Source organism: Suncus etruscus, chromosome 7, assembly GCF_024139225.1.
Source record: "Suncus etruscus isolate mSunEtr1 chromosome 7, mSunEtr1.pri.cur, whole genome shotgun sequence".
In the NCBI taxonomy this organism is placed as follows: domain Eukaryota; kingdom Metazoa; phylum Chordata; class Mammalia; order Eulipotyphla; family Soricidae; genus Suncus; species Suncus etruscus.
The window spans coordinates 107,396,964-107,414,100 of record NC_064854.1 but is presented as its reverse complement, the minus strand read 5'-3'; the positions used below and the strand labels follow the sequence as shown (position 1 = coordinate 107,414,100).

The 17,137-nt window shown below is 44.0% G+C and overlaps 1 protein-coding gene across 1 annotated transcript in view; it reads right to left on the bottom strand.

Moving 5' to 3' along the window:
- LRIG1 (leucine rich repeats and immunoglobulin like domains 1) overlaps positions 1-17,137 on the bottom strand; it is a 120,660-nt gene that overhangs the window by 31,258 nt on the left and 72,265 nt on the right. Inside the window, exon 4 of the mRNA XM_049777110.1 lies at positions 416-553. Within this exon, the coding sequence (XP_049633067.1) occupies positions 416-553 (138 nt within the window). The remainder of the gene's footprint in view (positions 1-415; positions 554-17,137) is intronic.

Here is a 17,137-nt window from a genome sequence, read left to right as displayed (position 1 = left end):
GACTAAAAAGTTGATATGGACAGGCAAAGGCTCATCACAAGGTTTCCTTTGATAGTTCTTGTAACTATGCTGACACTTTTTTAGGAGGCATCCCATGAAGAGAAAAGCAAACAGTATCTGTGGTCAAAATCGACCTGTATTTGAGGGACTGAAACTCTGCTTGCTTCAAGGTGAGTCTGTGAAACTACTTGCGAGCTTTCAACCACCAGTCAGCTCATAGGAGCGAAAAGTTAGAAATCACTGACCTTAGAAAATGCTCCACCTCTCCCTGCCCCAATGCCAGAATAAAGCTTCACACTCTAAAATTGACAGCAGCCCTCTGTGGCCAGTGACAATGCCACTGTGCTGCTGAGTGGTCACAGAAAACAGGAGCGAGCACCAGGGCTCAGACCTGAAGCAGCTGACAGGTACTTACAGCTCCCTGATACGCAGTCCATGTGGAAAGCAGGTGTTGCGCACCTCCGTGATGTTGTTGGCACTCAGATCCAGCACTTCTACGGACAGGTAAGCCTTCAGTACACTCCCTTCCACCATGCGAATTTTGTTGTGCTGCCTAAAATACAGAAGGAAGTGACTGGAGCATGTCATTTTGCAAACAAACATTTTCTACCATTTCTTTTAGAAACTTAAAAAAAGAAGGATTAAAAAAACTTGGGTTGTTTTGTTTTGGTTTTCCCTCAGTGATGACAGAGAACAAAACTGCCTGTTGTTTTTCTCCTATCCTATTATCACCTGCTGGCCTAAGGCTGGAGAAAATATGGTAACCTGGGTCTATGACAAGTATGTCCAAGCTCTAACCTGGGTTGTCCTAAGGACAGTGACTCAGGGAAGGTGACTCAGATGGTGCAAAGTAGGATGGCAAGACTGCAACCCAGGGTTTCCAGGGGTACAGTTCCTAACTGCTCTCAACCCCAATATTGCCCAATTCTGGCACTGACACTGCTATGGCTCTGGAACCCAGAGTTCAATTGTACCTAATGAACAGAATGATACACACCTCAGTATAACTCACACAGATCATGCTGATCAGTTGTGGTGACAGGCATAGGAATTTTGCACCCCCCAATAAAAGTCATAACCCTGACCCCTTAACAAGAGAAACCAACACATGCCAAGTGTACTGGAATCAAATTCCTTGCACCTCCTAACTGTTCCTTAGAGTCTTCTGAAAGATGGGGATGCAGCCCCTAAAATCAGGAGCATGAGACAGCACAAGAGCCATTTGACAGGTGTGACTGTGTGTGCTTGCCATGCTCACCAAGGGCATTCAGACAGGACTTCCAATTCTTTCTGGAAAACCCTGAGTTTCACCAACCCATCGGTTCTTATAAACAAACTGAGACAGTCGCAGGGGTCTCAAACTCGTGGCCCCATACAACATTTTGTGGCCCTGCCCCAGAGGAATCTCTTTTTGTTTTGTTTTGTTTTAGTTGTTTGGGTCACACCCCCCAATGTTCAAGGCTTACTACTGATTTTGCACTCAAGGATCACCCCAACTTTGCCTCCTTCGGCCCCCAGGTAAATTGAGTTTGAGACCCCTGGGATGGGAAGAAGGATGGAGGGAACCAGGCTTTGTGTGGGTTTGGTTCTTTCTGGGAGGTGTAAAACAACCAGCCCGGGCCTAATCCTCAAACACTTCAGAATCTATTGGGAAGTAGCACTTGCCTCTGGGTTCCAGGCGCTCCGGGCCAGTTACTGAGTAAACAGTGTCGGGTCTCTGGCCAAAGCATTCTTGAACACAATGCTAGTAAGCCCGGCATGCTTACTAAGTGGCATCTCTTAAACAAACACTTGACCAAATTGGTTCCAAGAAGCTTAAACAAGACCCTCTTTTCCCAGACAGATTGGTTGGTGTCTCTTTCTCTCTCTCTCTCTCCCCTTCCTTCCTTCCTTCCTTCCTTCCTTCCTTCCTTCCTTCCTTCCTTCCTTCCTTCCTTCCTTTTTCTTCTTCTCCCTCTCCCTCCCTCACCCCCCCTTCCTCTCCCACCCCCCCACGCCCTGCTCATCCTAGACTGAAAGACCTGATTTTGCTTCCAGGCCCCTCCTCATCTACCCCAAACCAGTTTGTTTGAGTTCTTTATTAAGAGAGACAGAGAAAGAAGAGTGAAAGACACCTACCAATCCCTTCAGTTTCTGCTTCCAAAAGAAAAGGGGGGAAAAAATGTCTTTATTATGTAAAGTGGGGGGGGGATGGAAAGACACACAAGAAATAAAGGCCACAGAGCTGAGCCTTATCCAGGAATTCTTGAATACCAGAGCAGGGAGCCAGCACAAAGTTCTGAGAAAGCAGAAAGGGACAGCACACCGTGGGCCCAAAGTTTCACAAAGAGACCCACACAGTGGAGGGCCCCTGGGACAGCTGGGACTGCCCCTCCCTATCCCCCACACCACTTTCTCCCACCATACCATTTCAGACCTTCCTCCTGCCCCCACCTCCACGGTGACCTCAGTCTTTGTCTTTCTTCTTCTGCCTCCCCTGTCAGTCTAGTGCTTCACTGATTCAAAGGCTGTGGGTCCTGTTCCATGCCAGGGCCATGCTGAGGGGAGGATGCAGTAAGGAGGACGGGTGCTTTCACACACTGAAGAAAGTCCCTGTGTACAGAAGAGGCAGCCATGGAGACAGAAAGGAGAGTGTGTGGGAATGAGGGTAACAGGCTGGATGAAAAGAGGGAGTAGCCATGAATTCTAGAGAAGAAGCTGAAGTAGCTTAGTGGGCAGAATGCCTACGGCCAAGAAGAAAAAGACAGGGGTAGATCAGAAGTGGCGCCAGGAAGGCAGGCCAGCATGTATGAGAAACCATCTCCGGGACCCAGCCAGGCAGAACCCAGCAGATACAGAAACCTAGCAGATATAGCAGAAAAATGAATTGTAGGGGCCCAACTACATGACAGCAACAGAATACAACAGAAAAGCATCAGAGGGCCCACAAGGGCTGGGGGAGCATCAGATGACAAGGGTAAATTTTCTATTTGGAAAGGTTAAGATAATCAAGTTGCCAAACTATTGTTTTTCTGTCCTTGTCAGACCCAGCAGCTACAGGCCTCCTGCATTGTGGAATAAAACATCAGTACAGCCATTTCTCTACTAAGGATATGTAAAGAACAACTAAAACTCGAACAGAAGAAAAACCAAAAGAGAAACAATGCCATAAGATATTGTTGGTGCATCTGGGGCTGAGGGATCAAGTCCCCATTTTCCGTATCTTAGTTCTGACATGAATTCTATATAGAGATACTCTTTTTTTTTTTTTTTTTGGTCTTATGACAGAATACTTTATGGGTAGAGAGATACCCTGGTTTTATTTTTTTTTAATTTTTTAAAAAAATGTTTATTCATTTCTTCATATGAAGTATAATTTGTTTTATCTTATATTTACCAATGCTATGATTTATGAGCTAAAGTTACCCAGTCTCTAAGTTAACCAAAATGAAAGATAGTGAATACATTATTTTCCCCACAAAGGCAATGCTATCTATTACTTTTTTTTTTCACCATGATTACAAGCTGTTTATTATTGGGTTTCAGTCTTTCTTTTTTTTTAAAAAAACACCTTGATTACATACATGATTGTGTTTGGGTTTCAATCATGTAAAGAACACCACCCATCACCATTGCAACATTCCCGTCACCAATGTCCCAAATCTCCCTCCTCCCCACCCAACCCCCGCCTGTACTCTAGACAGGCTTTCTATAACCCTCATACGTTCTCATTATTAGGATAGTTCAAAATGTAGTTATTTCTCTAACTAAACTCATCCCTGTTTGTGGTGAGCTTCATGAGCTGAGCTGTAACTTCCAGCCCTACTCAGAGATACTCTTCTACCAGCATTGCTTATTGAACAGATCTCAAAGGGGAAAAAGCAAACAAACAAGAAAACCAGGAGATACACGTGTCCCTTTTATGTTTTAGAAATAGTGGGTGGGGGGGGGAGTGTTGTTTCCGGGACACCACTTTGGTCTATTATTTGGTCATCTGGAGTCTGTAAACAACTCCCAGCATCCCGTATCAGAAAATGTCTTTGACTGGGGCGTCTTGGAAACTGATTATGGTAGCAAGTAGAGGTATCTAGTGAAGGGAGGTGGATAGGAATACGTTGATAATAGGAACAGAGTTTTGATTTCTTCTCAGGTGGAGAGTATTTTTTCATTTGGGAGCTGGCTGGCAGTTAGCTTGAGAGAGGATTATAACCTGCTTCATTAGGAGCAAAGAGCTGAGGGTAAAAATGATTACATGTGGGGTAATAGACAGTAGAGGTGAGAGTAAAGGAGTAGAAATGAGCCTATAAGGTGATGGGCCAATGGGGGAAGGGAATAATACAACATAGACATTCTGTATATTGTAAACATAAACACCTATGATATCCTATTTAACTATCTGTACTGTATAATGCAAAGTGGATTAAACTATATGATATCCTATAAATATATATAAATTTTATATGCAGGGGCTTTTGCCCCCACACGGTTTGAGAATAGGAATTGAGAGAAGGCTGTGGTGGGCAGCCGGAGGCCGCATCTCCCCCTAAGTTTGGCCAAAAAGCCTACAGCATGGAGCTATGCGTTCCCTGTGTTGCCTACTAAAGCTTCCGGCTCCCAGAGAGGAGTTTGGATTCTTAATAATGCTGGAAACCCGAAGTTCACCATTCCCCTCCCCCAACCCTTGGAGCAGGATAGGCCCATTAAATGGGAAAATAATACATAGGCAAACAAGTTCTTATCTAATAAAGATGGGAACACAAATTTTGGAATGCAGTTAGGCCTTATACCCTGAACACTGGCATAATGATTTGGTTTAGACCTCAGAAGAATGGGCATTGCCCATACACCCCTGAACAATGGATACCATCTTTGGAAACAACCACAATTGTTTATAACATTACCAGAATGCAAACCTCTACCAGGGAAGACCCTAACACTGCTCTGGCATTGACTTACTCCAAAGAGTGCTCTCAACACCCAGAAGACTTAGCAACAACCTGCTTGCAGGGCAGCTCTCTCCGCATCTAATGGTGAGGTGAAACTATAGGATGCTCCACATCAGCCTGACTTCGATGAAGGAAATGCACAGAATCCAGAATCTTTAATTACAGGAACCTGACACCAACAACAGCTAAAGTGTGAAGAAGTTTCACCAGGGCCATGGAGAATGACTCAGGGGGTTGGACAGACTGGTATGCCTGGAGCCCAGTCGGTCTTATGCCAATAAACTTCTGGGGTGAAGCCTTCTTGTAATCAGGCCAAGGATTTTTTTTTCCATTTTCCTCATATTTTGCTGGGCCTATGCAAAAAACGACAATTGTCACTATTACACCTTTACTACTATATTTTTTTTAACACTTATCCTTTAAAAAGAAATAAAAACAGCTTATTGAACTTAAAAAAATGACTAGTAGAATGCCTGTCTCGAATACAGGCATGGGATGGGAAGGGGGGGCATTGGATGTGGGAATGTTGCACTGGTGAAGGGGGGATGTTCTGTTTGTGACTGTAACCCAACTATAAAAAAAATGAGAGAGGAAAGGGAGGGAGGGGAGGGAGGGAGAGAGGGAAGAAGGGAGAAGAGAAGGGAGGGGAGGAGGGGAGGGGAAAGGAAGGGAGGGGAGGGGAAGGGAAGAAGGGGAGGGAGGGAGGGAGGGAGGGAAGGAGGGAGGGAGGGAGGGAGGGAGGGAGGGAGGGAGGGAAGGAAGGAAGGAAGGAAGGAAGGAAGGAAGGGAGGGAGGGAGGAAGGGAGGGAGGGAGGGAGGGAGGGAGGGAGGGAGGGAGGGAGGGAGGGAGGGAGGGAGGGAAGGAGGGAGGGGAGATAGGGAAGGTGGGAGGGAGGAGGCAAATACCGTATGATGATGACATTTCTTCAAGGTACTGTTCTACAGGTGGGAGGGATTGATCTACAGATGTCAAATTCGTGAAATAAAAAATGGTGAATGGAAGTTTTAGTTTGGCCAGAGGTAAAAGGCTCTGGAGATATGTAACAACACAAATACAGCACATACAGACTCAATCCTGCTGAACTGTACAACTGGAAGATTTAAAATGGATGGGCCCGGAGAGATAGCACAGCGGTGTTTGCCTTGCAAGCAGCTGATCCAGGACCAAATGTGGTTGGTTTGAATCCCGGTGTCCCATATGGTCCCCCGTGCCTGCCAGGAGCTATTTCTGAGCAGACAGCCAGGAGTAACCCCTGAGCAATGTTGGGTGTGACCCAAAAACTAAAAAAAAAAAAAAAAAAAAAAGGTAAAAGTTTTTGATTATGTGTATTTGATCATGATTTAAAAAAAGACAAAGCAAAACCCAAATCAATTCAAGAAAGTCCTCTACTCGAGAATCTCCCTCTTTCTACTTCTCATCCCCCTTCCTCCCATTATCAGTGTTTGCTGATTTCTAGTTTAATATCTTCTTTCCCAATAAGATGTGGCTCCATGCAGCTGGAGATGTCTATCTGTGTTGTCCACTGCTGTGTCTCCAGCTTCACACTACAAAGTGTGAAACACATACTATGGGCTCACATAGTATTTTTTATTGAAATGCAAATAATGAACGCAGCCTGAACTCTGTATGGCTGCACAGATCCAGACTCACCAGGATTTGTTTGTTTATTCGTTTTGTTTTGGGGCCACATCTGGCAGTGCTCAGGGGTTACTAATGACTTTGCACTCAGGAATTACTCCTGAGTGCAGGGGACCAAATGGATGCCAGAGAAAGAACTTAAGTGAGCTGTGTGCAAGGCAAGTGCCCTTGTTCACTGTCCTAACACTACAGCCCATCATCAGAATTTTATTTTGACAGGGTCCACATCCAGCGGTAGTCAGGGTTACTCCTTGCTCTTAGTTCAGTAATTACTTCTGGCAGGTTTGGGGGACCATATGTGATGCTGGAGATCAAACCCAGGTCAGCCACATGCAAGGCAAACACTTGAGCCGCTGTGCTATATAGCTCCAGCCCCTCCTCATTAAAAATTTTAACCACTGCTCAAATCAAGCCAAAAGCCCTGATAGAACTCTACCTGAATTCCTCATGCTCACAAAAGATGATCACACATCTCTGAACTATGGTCTCTCTTCCCTCACAGAACACGAACCAGACTATTATTTCTTAGATGTCCCTACTGGACAGTGGCACCTCCACCCATGGTAAGGAGTTCTTTCTGGGTGTGACACAGCAAGTGTGGAGGAAGAACAAACTGTGAGGATCACTAAACTGACCTGGTTTCACCATTTGTGTGTGAACCTAGAGGAGATCTATCTCTAATGAGGGTTGCGAAGTTCCTATGGCCCGTGGGGGTGATGTGACCTGACAAGCAGCAGTTGCTCAATAAAATGGGCTCCTGTTTTTATGAGTCATATTGGTATCCTCAGAACCAGGTTCAGGAGCTAATTTGTAGAGGGTACTAGGGTGCTCTGGAGAAAGAATGAATAGAATCATTGAGTGACTGGTTTCTTTCTAATGTGCTACAACTGAATGCAAACAAGCAGGCTTAACTTGATCACTTGATCACTTGATCTCTCTCTCTCTCTCTCTCACTGTTTTCTATTGTGCTACAACTGAATGCAAACAAGCAGACTTGACTTGATCACTTGGTCTCTCTCTTTCCTCTCTCTCTCTCCCTTCTCTCCCCCCCCCCCCCCCACTCACTCAAAGCTCCTTCATCAAACAAGTCTGCTCCCGCTGGAATAAACCAAACCTAGCCAGTGGGAAAATCCTGTTGTCATGAGGAATTAGCTTCCAAACAAATCCTAACCCAAATCAGCTGGCTACCCTCTTCACATTACCACAAGAAGTGAGTTCAGATTCATGGCTCTTACCAGGGCCCATTCAAACCCTGCATCACCCCGACAAGAGGTGCTTCCCCATCTAAAACATCCCCTCAAACATCTGCCTATCAAAGCCAGAAAACTCAACTAATTATCATTCTCCACAAGGAAAAGTCCTCCAGGAAACCTATTGGAACAGATGGCCAAAAGCACTTTGCTGCCCTGCTTCAATCCTTCATTCCACTTTCACAAAAGGGCCTGTTTTCAATGCCACATGCAACACAGACCATCATCCTCTCACTCCTTTCACATACCTGAGTCCAGCTTCCCAAAGTCCACACTCCACTTCAGACCTCTGAATCCTACTCCACGTGCTAAAACATTCTTCTAAGATCTGACTAATTACTATAGGAGACCCTGGATGAAGCACCAGAGATATTACATAGTCAGTTAATGACAGAGGTACTATTATCATCTCTACAGCTGAAGACACCCCAGCTCAGCATTTGGAATGCACCCGAGGTCACACAGCTGGGAAGCAAAAGGAGCTAACACTATAAACTCAAGGGAGCAGGCTCTACTTAGTCCAGCTCAGGCTCCCTGGGCAAAATTTTAAGGATACGAACCATGACTCAATCCATAAATCTTTAGCACAACTCTGACCTAAAAGATCCCTGGTTATTTCTAGCCAATCAGAGATCTAACTAGCTAGCCTCAGCCAGGTATTGCTTTGCACCAGCCTCACAAGAACCCAGTGTGGGTGGCAATTTTGCAGAAGGGTCTGGGTTGCTGATCTATAAGGCAGATAAAGATGCCATTTTTCGTGAAGAATATTCTGGTTGGGTAGACATCGTTGGAGAGCTTGTCCTTACACACCTAAATCTAAGACATTCCTAAGAAAGAGAAATCTGCAGATGAGAATCTTAAAGTCTGAAAAATAGCACGGGGTGGGGAAAAGGAGAAGAAATACGCAGCAGGCTAATTAATGTTCTTATTGGCCACATCAAAGGAGCATTCCAGTTTTTCTATCACCAAACCTGGGCAGCCAATTCAGTAGGTTGCAGGGACTGTGGAGGCAGAGGTGGGGGATGTGCATGGCTATAATCCACGTGTTCGCCTCCATCCAGTGTCAGTTTACCCCTCAGGCTGCCCTGTGGAGCTAGGAGAATTTAATACAGAAGTCTATTAAACAGACACCTGTTACAGTCTTCAAAAATAAAATCAGTCTTTCAAAGGCAGAGAGCAAGCATAAGCTTTCCCCACTTGGCTACATTTTCGGAACTGATGTTAAATTACGACAGTAAAAGAGACAAGGCATTTGAAATCAACATTTTTAAGTTTTTAACAGAGGTAACAGCTCCAACTGAGGTTCTGTGAAAGCTTGGTTTGCTGGATATTTCTGTGATGGAAAAGATCTCATGTTAGAGAAGAAAGGACAAGGAGATCAAAGGAAGCAGGATCAAGGTGGATCAAACTGATTACAACTGGTTTGTGAAATAAGTCCATTATTATCTTCACCAGGTCTCAACAAACTCATTTTAAAATGGCTAGAGAGGAAATAGTTTCAGCTCTGTGAATCATAAGGTCTCTATACAACATATCATACTGGAATGTAAAACACAAATAAATGTATGTTCCAGTAAAACTTTATTTATAAACACAAGCTATGATCACACGTCAGCCAACCTAGTACATGTCAGCCACATGTCAGCCAACCTTGGTACACTCTGTAACAACTAATTTGAGTTTCCAGAGAACAGGGATCCAGATTATAACTCATGCTCAGATTCAGCTTCAGGAATTCTGGATAAATCACTATCTGTTTAGCCACCCTTCAAATGATGCTAAATGCCTCCCTACAGCAGAGAGACAATCTTCCCTTCTCCCTCCAGTACCCATGTCATTCACTTTAGTGGCCAACTTCCCTGGTGATGTCTTCTCTACCTCCTTAGGCAATAAAATTGAATCTCAATCTATGTCATTATTGTGTTCCTTCAAAGATGATTCAGGTTCCATATTGAAGTCACTGGAGAGAGGCTGGCCAAAGGGTGACTTTACAGAGAACAGACATGAACGCTGTATATCCTTACACTTTCCACTTCTTCCAACTAGACAGAACACAAAGAGTCTGGCCAATAAACTAGTCCTGACATCTAAACAGAAATACCCTTTGGCTTTGCCAGACAATTATGGTATCATACAAGTCAACGCTGTCAACCCTGGGAGTATCGCTCTTATTAGAAACAGCAAATTTCCATGTTACCACAACATCAAACTTTAAATGTGTCAACAAATCAGTAAAATGCAAACAACAGTTCTTGCCTCATTTGGAACCGCTGGTTAATGCAGGTAACAACAAAGGGGTTAGGAATGCCCACTCCAGGCAGCCAAAGTGTAAGTGGAGCAGCACAGAGCAAGCTCATATGAGGCAACTGTCAAATGACTGGTTTTCACAGTCTAGCTCACCTCCTATCTCCCATTTTTGCCACAGGGCACATGACTGTGGGAGTGCTGCCTGAAACATTCCAACCCTGCCTGGCAGCACCTACTGCTACTGTCCACAGGCAGTACGAACTCCAGGGTCTGAGCAAAGTGGATGAGAGGATGTGACACTGTCACCTTGGTAGTAATGACTTAGAGTAAATCTTAGTGCAAAGGCAAACTGTCCCTGATGCCTACCTTGTTTTTCTGCAAGCACCAAAAGCCAGTTATCATTTCATGAAAATAATGATTTCCCCTCTATTGAAAAATAGAACACTATCAAGAGGGCCATGCAATCCAGAGCTGGCAGTTATTCTGTTTGCATATGAGTGTTTTTACTGAGCACAAATAAGTATAGAGCTCAATGTGTTTTGACTAAATGTTTGGGTGCACCGATGGAAATGCTGCTTAGAGCAGGAAACAGTGCAATTTAGCATCCTGAACCTTCCACCTGCTCACCTCACTAGTTTCCTTCACAAAGGGAGACTAATTTCAACCAACAATGATTGGCACTGTACTTTCTGTATAGGAAATCATTATGTATGTATTCTAGAACTAGTGACTTTCACTCAACATTAAACTTAAGAAATCCAACCATGCTGTTGTAAAAACAGCAATATTTTTCTATGTTGTAAACTATTTTGTTTGTTTGGTTTTGTTTCTGGACTAACCACTGATGAGCTTAGTCCTGGTTTGGCACTCAGGGATCACTGTTGGAAAGACTGGGGGAACCATATTGGAATCAAACCAGGGTCAGCTGGTTAAGCAAGATTTAATTAAGTACCTTACCTGTTGTACTATCTCTCTAGCCCCTGTAACTATTTAAGAGAACATACAGCAAGTTGATTTATCCTTTATAGTTAATAAACAGTGAGCTGTTTCCAATGTGCATTACCACAAAATTCAGATGGTCCCTGGGCACAGCAGGGCAGGCCTAAGTCCAGTCTTATCAGGTACTGTGAATTTTAAACCAAGTCTTTCAGATCACTGAAATGAATCTGAAAAACCATTAGCTTCAAGGGCCAATATTTTTATACTGTTCCATCAGTCTCAAATGCCACTGTCCCAAAAGTACCCTTTCTTCCTGAACTCCACCCTACGCGTAGAAATGCAACCTAGGGTTACAGAACATGACCAAGTTCAAACAAATCTTATTTAGGTACAAAATAATTCCTATTTTGAGGGATTAATGAAATCCAAGAAAAGAGAAAAGTAATTCTAAGACCTAAATTGATAAATACTATAACTATACCTGATGCCAGAACAAATGCCTAAATGGAACTTGAAAAATCAAGACTTTTAAAAGAACCACTGAGCTCAACATAACCTTCCCAGGCTAAATTAAGGCAAGTTTCTCTTCTTGGAATGACAATCAAAGGCCCTCTTCGCTGGCCTGCTTTACATTCTTCTTCAAAATGAAAACCAAAACCATCTGTTCTATTGCATAAATTGATAATTTGTTCTAAGAAACTGGTGTCTCCTAAGAAATGGCGCAGCTGGGTTATTTGGTGGACAGGAAATGAGAATCAGAAGAAGGAGGTCTCTCCCTCTTTCTGTGTCTCTCACTCACTCCCTCTCCTTCTCCCTCTCCCTCTTACCCCACAGCTGGTGAATCACCAGTTCCCCAGGGAATTTTGGCAGATTCTCAGCCTGGCTGCAGATGATGTTCCGGATCTGTTTATTCAGGTGGAGCTTGGATTTAAAAAAAAAAAAAAAAAAAAAAAAAACAAGAGCAGCCCAGTGGTGGGATAAACAGCCTCCATCGGGTGGGGTCTACCCCTCTGAAGGCAGGACTGGGCTGTCAAACCATTCACTTCCTTTAGGTTCAGTCTCCCCTGCAGTTTCAACCAATAGTTTCTATCATCTCCATGCAAAGAAGTGCTGATGTCCCACTTCAATGAGAACAAGCCCCAATTTAGAGAACTCTCAATTTAGAGAACCCTTTTTATTCTCTACCCAATGGCTTGCATAGTATGCAGCTGGCAACCAGAACTTAAAATCAAGAAAATAGGTATGGCCCAGAGTCAGTGACCACAGTTCTGTGAATTTTCGAGTGGACAACTCAAGAATAATAGCAAATCATCAGGTTCCAACTCCAGTGGCCAAAGTTCTGTGCACATAGTTAACATGCCACCAAAAAAAAAAATGAAAAATAAACAAGTCTCCTGAAGAAGAGTGCACTGTCAAGTGAAAGAAGAAAACTGAGATTTCTGCCTACTGGCTGCCTCAGAGTATATGATATTATGGAAAAGGTAAAATTAGGATGATTCCAAAAGCACAGTGGTTGCCAGAGAAAGGGTAGAGATAGAGGGAGCACAGGAATTTTAGGTCCATGATATTACTGAGGACACAAAAATGGGGGGCGAGGGTATCTGCAAAAGCTTACAGAGAATAAAACCCAGTAAGCTAAAAAGTCTCTTGGGGAAGGATGAGTTAATAATATTACATTGATATGGTCCATCAATTGTAACAAATGCATCACACCAATGAAATGCAAAAACTGGAGGAGGGGATTATATGGGAAGTTGCTACTTGCCACTGAGTTTTTCTGTAAACCTATAAATCTATCATTTCTCTCATTCAACTGAAAACTGCTCTCAAACTATATTAATTAATTATACCAACACCTCTGAGGTAACCCCAAAGTCATTACCTCATTAGAATGTGAGCTGTACATGGGCTGGCACTTTCAACCCATTTTTCTTTCTCCATTAACCTTAGCACCTAGAACAATGCTTGAAATATAAGACAATAAATATTCGTTTAACACACATATGAATTACAACTTTAGTTCAGCCCTGTGTATTCACGACCACATTCCTCAACAAAGGAATGCTATTCGGGAAATAAAAGTTTTAAAAATCTGAGGGGCCGGGCGGTGGCGCTAAAGGTAAGGTGCCTGCCTTGCCAGCGCTAGCCTTGGACGGACCGCGGTTCGATCCCCCGGTGTCCCATATGGTCCCCCAAGCCAGGAGCAACTTCTGAGCGCATAGCCAGGAGTAACCCCTGAGCGTTACTGGGTGTGGCCCAAAAACCAAAAAAAAAAAAAAAAAATCTGAGGCAAAACCAATGTCCAATTAAAATTTATATTTGAAGGAAAGAAGTTATAAAGGATGGTATAGAATTAACTTTTCAAGGACATTAACCAATAATTGAGAGAAAATGTTGTACAAAATGGATGTCCAGTTAACTGTATTTCCCAAGTTCATTTCAACTTTGAGCTAAACTTCCAGGATGGGTATGGGGCAGGTGGTCCTACTGTCATACATAGGAACTCCAATCAGACACTGCTGACCTGAAGATGCCCTGTGGAATATGTCTGAACTGCCCACAACTCCTACCATCCAAAAATGATGGACATTTAACATAGGTACAGACTTTTAAGGGATTGAGTTTGGGACTGTAGGGAATAATTATTCTGGCATCTGAGAAGAGTCAAGTAACACTAAAAATTGGGCCAAAAGATGGAAAGACATGAATGATCGACCTCTTTTCCCTCCCAATCCCAGCCAAAGATAAGAGCTCTGGATTTCTTCTCTTCTAGTCAAGGTAAAAATGGCAAGTCAATTCCTTCTCTCAACTTGACTTTCCCCTAAATGAGTCAATACAGCCTGTGCATGCAAATCTGCCACACCGACCTAGTACCTTGCTATGGTGCATATCACTACAAGACACTGCTACATGGGAACTAGTGAAGATGAGTACCAGACAGGTGTCAGGAGTGCCATAGGAGGACACAAAACCCAAAGTTAGTGTGAGCAAGGAGGTACCACACATCTATATGGGGCTCACATCATTCTTTTGCACTGCAATCTCCAAAGTCCTTACGCCAGCCCATTTGGCTCCAGGGAAGTAGAAAAGGAAACCAGCAGGCCTAAGAAGACAGCAGCCAGGATTCTCCCAGACCCAAGGAACAAAAAGGTAGGCAAGGATCTTTCTTGCAATGGCAATGTGCAGCACCAAGTGTTAGAGGCCCATTGAGGCCCCTCTCAAATTCTGAAATCTGCACCACATACTATTTAACCAGCCAAGCTTGGTCAGAAGCTATAGCAGACTCTACTTCTGGGAAGCCTCAATGACTGAAATTCCAGGACTAGAACTAATGGAAGCTCAAAGGAGAAACAACAGGGTGACTTTCCTCCATACAAAAGACAATTTCTCTCTTTGCAGCAAGCTCTAGCAACATGCAAACATACAGAAGATCATGCATGCCACTCCTAAAGTAAAAGGCAGAATACAGAGCCAATAACAACACGATTACCTCTCTTGAAAAATGTGTCTGCAGAAAAAAGGTAAAAAATATACTGCTTGGGGCTGGAGAGATAACATGGAGGTAGAGGGTTTGCCTTACATCCAGAAGGACAGTGGTTCAAATCCCGGCATCCCATATGGTCCCCCATGCCTGCCAGAGGCGATTTCTGAGCGCAGAGCCAGGGGTAACCCGAGTGATGCAGGGTGTGACCCAGAAACCTATATGATGGGAAATTTTCACTCACCTTGTTTCTTTAAGGTACTTTAAGGTACTTATCAATTGTATGAATAAAAAGAAATTGGAAGTCACAAAACACTTCGCAAAATCTCCAGAAATTGAACCTGGGGCCTGAGCCTCAAATGCAGAAATGTCTGGCTTTTGTGACAGTCCTTAGGTAAAGAGCTCTCATTGGGGGAACACGGTCAAGGGACCTTTCTCCAGTGGGTACCTGCAGGGTGGTCCCTAAAAATCTTCCCAGGCACCAGGCACAAAGCAGATTTTTCTAGGTAAGGAAGGTGCTGGCCTCTAGAGTTTCCTGTTGAACCCTAACATTCTTGAGAATTCACATTCACAGAGCCTGCTCCAGGTGGTTTGAACTTCAAAGTGCCTTCCTAACTGGGGCCTGGAAAGGAGCCCTGGGGCCTCTGCAGCCTCCAGGAAATGGTTCCAACTCAGAAGTCAGGTGCACAGGGCAGTGGAAGTGCCCAAGACGCTGCCCTTTGCCACTTGGCCACCAACAAGGCACAATGACTTCTTTCTTAGCAGAAAAAGTAGCAGGAGCCTAAATCAAAGGTTTTTGTTACTACTGACAGATTCAGGCTAAGCTCAAAAAGTTCTCATTACAATTGAAGGGGTGGATGCTATTCTTATCCCCCCCCTTTTTATAGGGGGGATACTGAGGCACAGGAAGGGCAACATAGAAAGCAACACAGCTGGTTCTGGGGCCCAGGCATGAATCTATACTCCATGCTCCAAACTCGTTTCACAGAACTGCCTCAGGGGTGGGAAAAGTATTTCTCAGCAATAAATACCACCAGGGCTCCTCTTCTCTGTCCACTATATCATACCTTGAGGCCCTTATCATATTCCTGCAGGGTAAAGCCAGACCTGGCCCCAGTCCACACCATTCTTTTTTTTTTTTTTTGGTCATTTATATTTAATATTACTCATGCGGTTCCTAAATAAGTATGAGTGAGTAGTCCTATTTCCTTTGCCATACGCTAAAACAAAAGGGTTTGCTGAAGACAACAGTATGCAGACTGAATTAGCCGCATTTGTGAGCTGCAGTAAACTTACCGAATAGAGAAAAGGTTCTAGGGATCAAGAGCGTGACATGGGCATTAAATTCAGGTTGCTGCAGGCAATGCTCTGGCCCTCTGGGCATTCTCCAGGCAGTAGCAGAAAACTGCCATGCCAAAGAGGCCCCATAATCAGATTCACTGAAGGTCTGGCTCAGGTTTGGGTAGACAACACACCAAGCTAGCTAGATTGTGTTGCTCTTTAGAAGGACAGGAGCATAAGAAGCTGTATCAGATGGCCTGTGGCTAGGATGACATAGATGGGTTGGGGTCCCTCGAGACTCACTAAAGGCGCTGCTGGCCACTGGCACCTTCTCTCTGCTCCCCTGCCAGTTCCTGGCAGCACTACAATTCAGCAGGGGAGGAAGCTGTTTCAGCACTTGGCTGTGGCCTCTAAAACTAGATCCTCCCCACTTTGGGGAACTATACCACTGATGTGCCTTCAAAAATAAAACCAGGTCACTTCCTGCTCCATCAGGGGCACTACTGATCTCCTAATCATATGATTTAGGATATCTCTTACCACGCCATCTCCCAAGTCTGCACATTTGATGTGGGTGCACTGTGGGGGGTTGAGAAGGTCTCTGAGCAGAATTAAGAGTTCCTTTATTTAATGCAATCCCTTTTCTCCTCAAGAAGATAATATCCATGACAATATCAAAGCCAGGTTTTCAGCTGCCATTTCTTGTCTTTCCCAATCTGGGTGCAGACAGAACACTCACCCATTTGTTTCTTGGAACCATAGGTTTCAGCTTTCTTGCTATAATGAAACATACTATCGTAGACTTTCTGTTTAATTTTATTTAATTTTACAATACCAATAGCCTTTATTAGTTACAACAACTGTGAAGATGAGTACTCCAGTTCTTGGAAATAATCCCAACTCTCTATACTAAAAATAACAATATTACTGAGGTACCCCCAATGAACACTTCCTGTAGTCAGCTGTCCTTTCACTTTTATGGGGGGGCACACCTGGTGACACTCAGGGGTTACTCCCCGCTATGCGATCAGAAATCACTCCTGGCTTGGGGGGAACATTTGGGACTCCGGGGGATTGAACCATGGTCTGTCCTAGGTCAGCCAACGCCCTACCCTGCGCCACTGTTCCAAGCCCTGTCCTTTCACTTTGATATTAAATGTTTAAAACCTTTTGCATGATACTCCACAATCATCTTCTCAGAAAGACCTATTTATTTAGTCCTTTGTGTATTCCTTCAAATTTGTAAGCCACGGAACAATCTGACCACCATATGGTAACCCCTCTGACTCTCATGCTTCAATTCCCAAACAATTAAGGAGATGGTAAAGGAATGAGCTCTGTGTCAGAAGGGAATGTGACACTGTGCTGTGTGGGT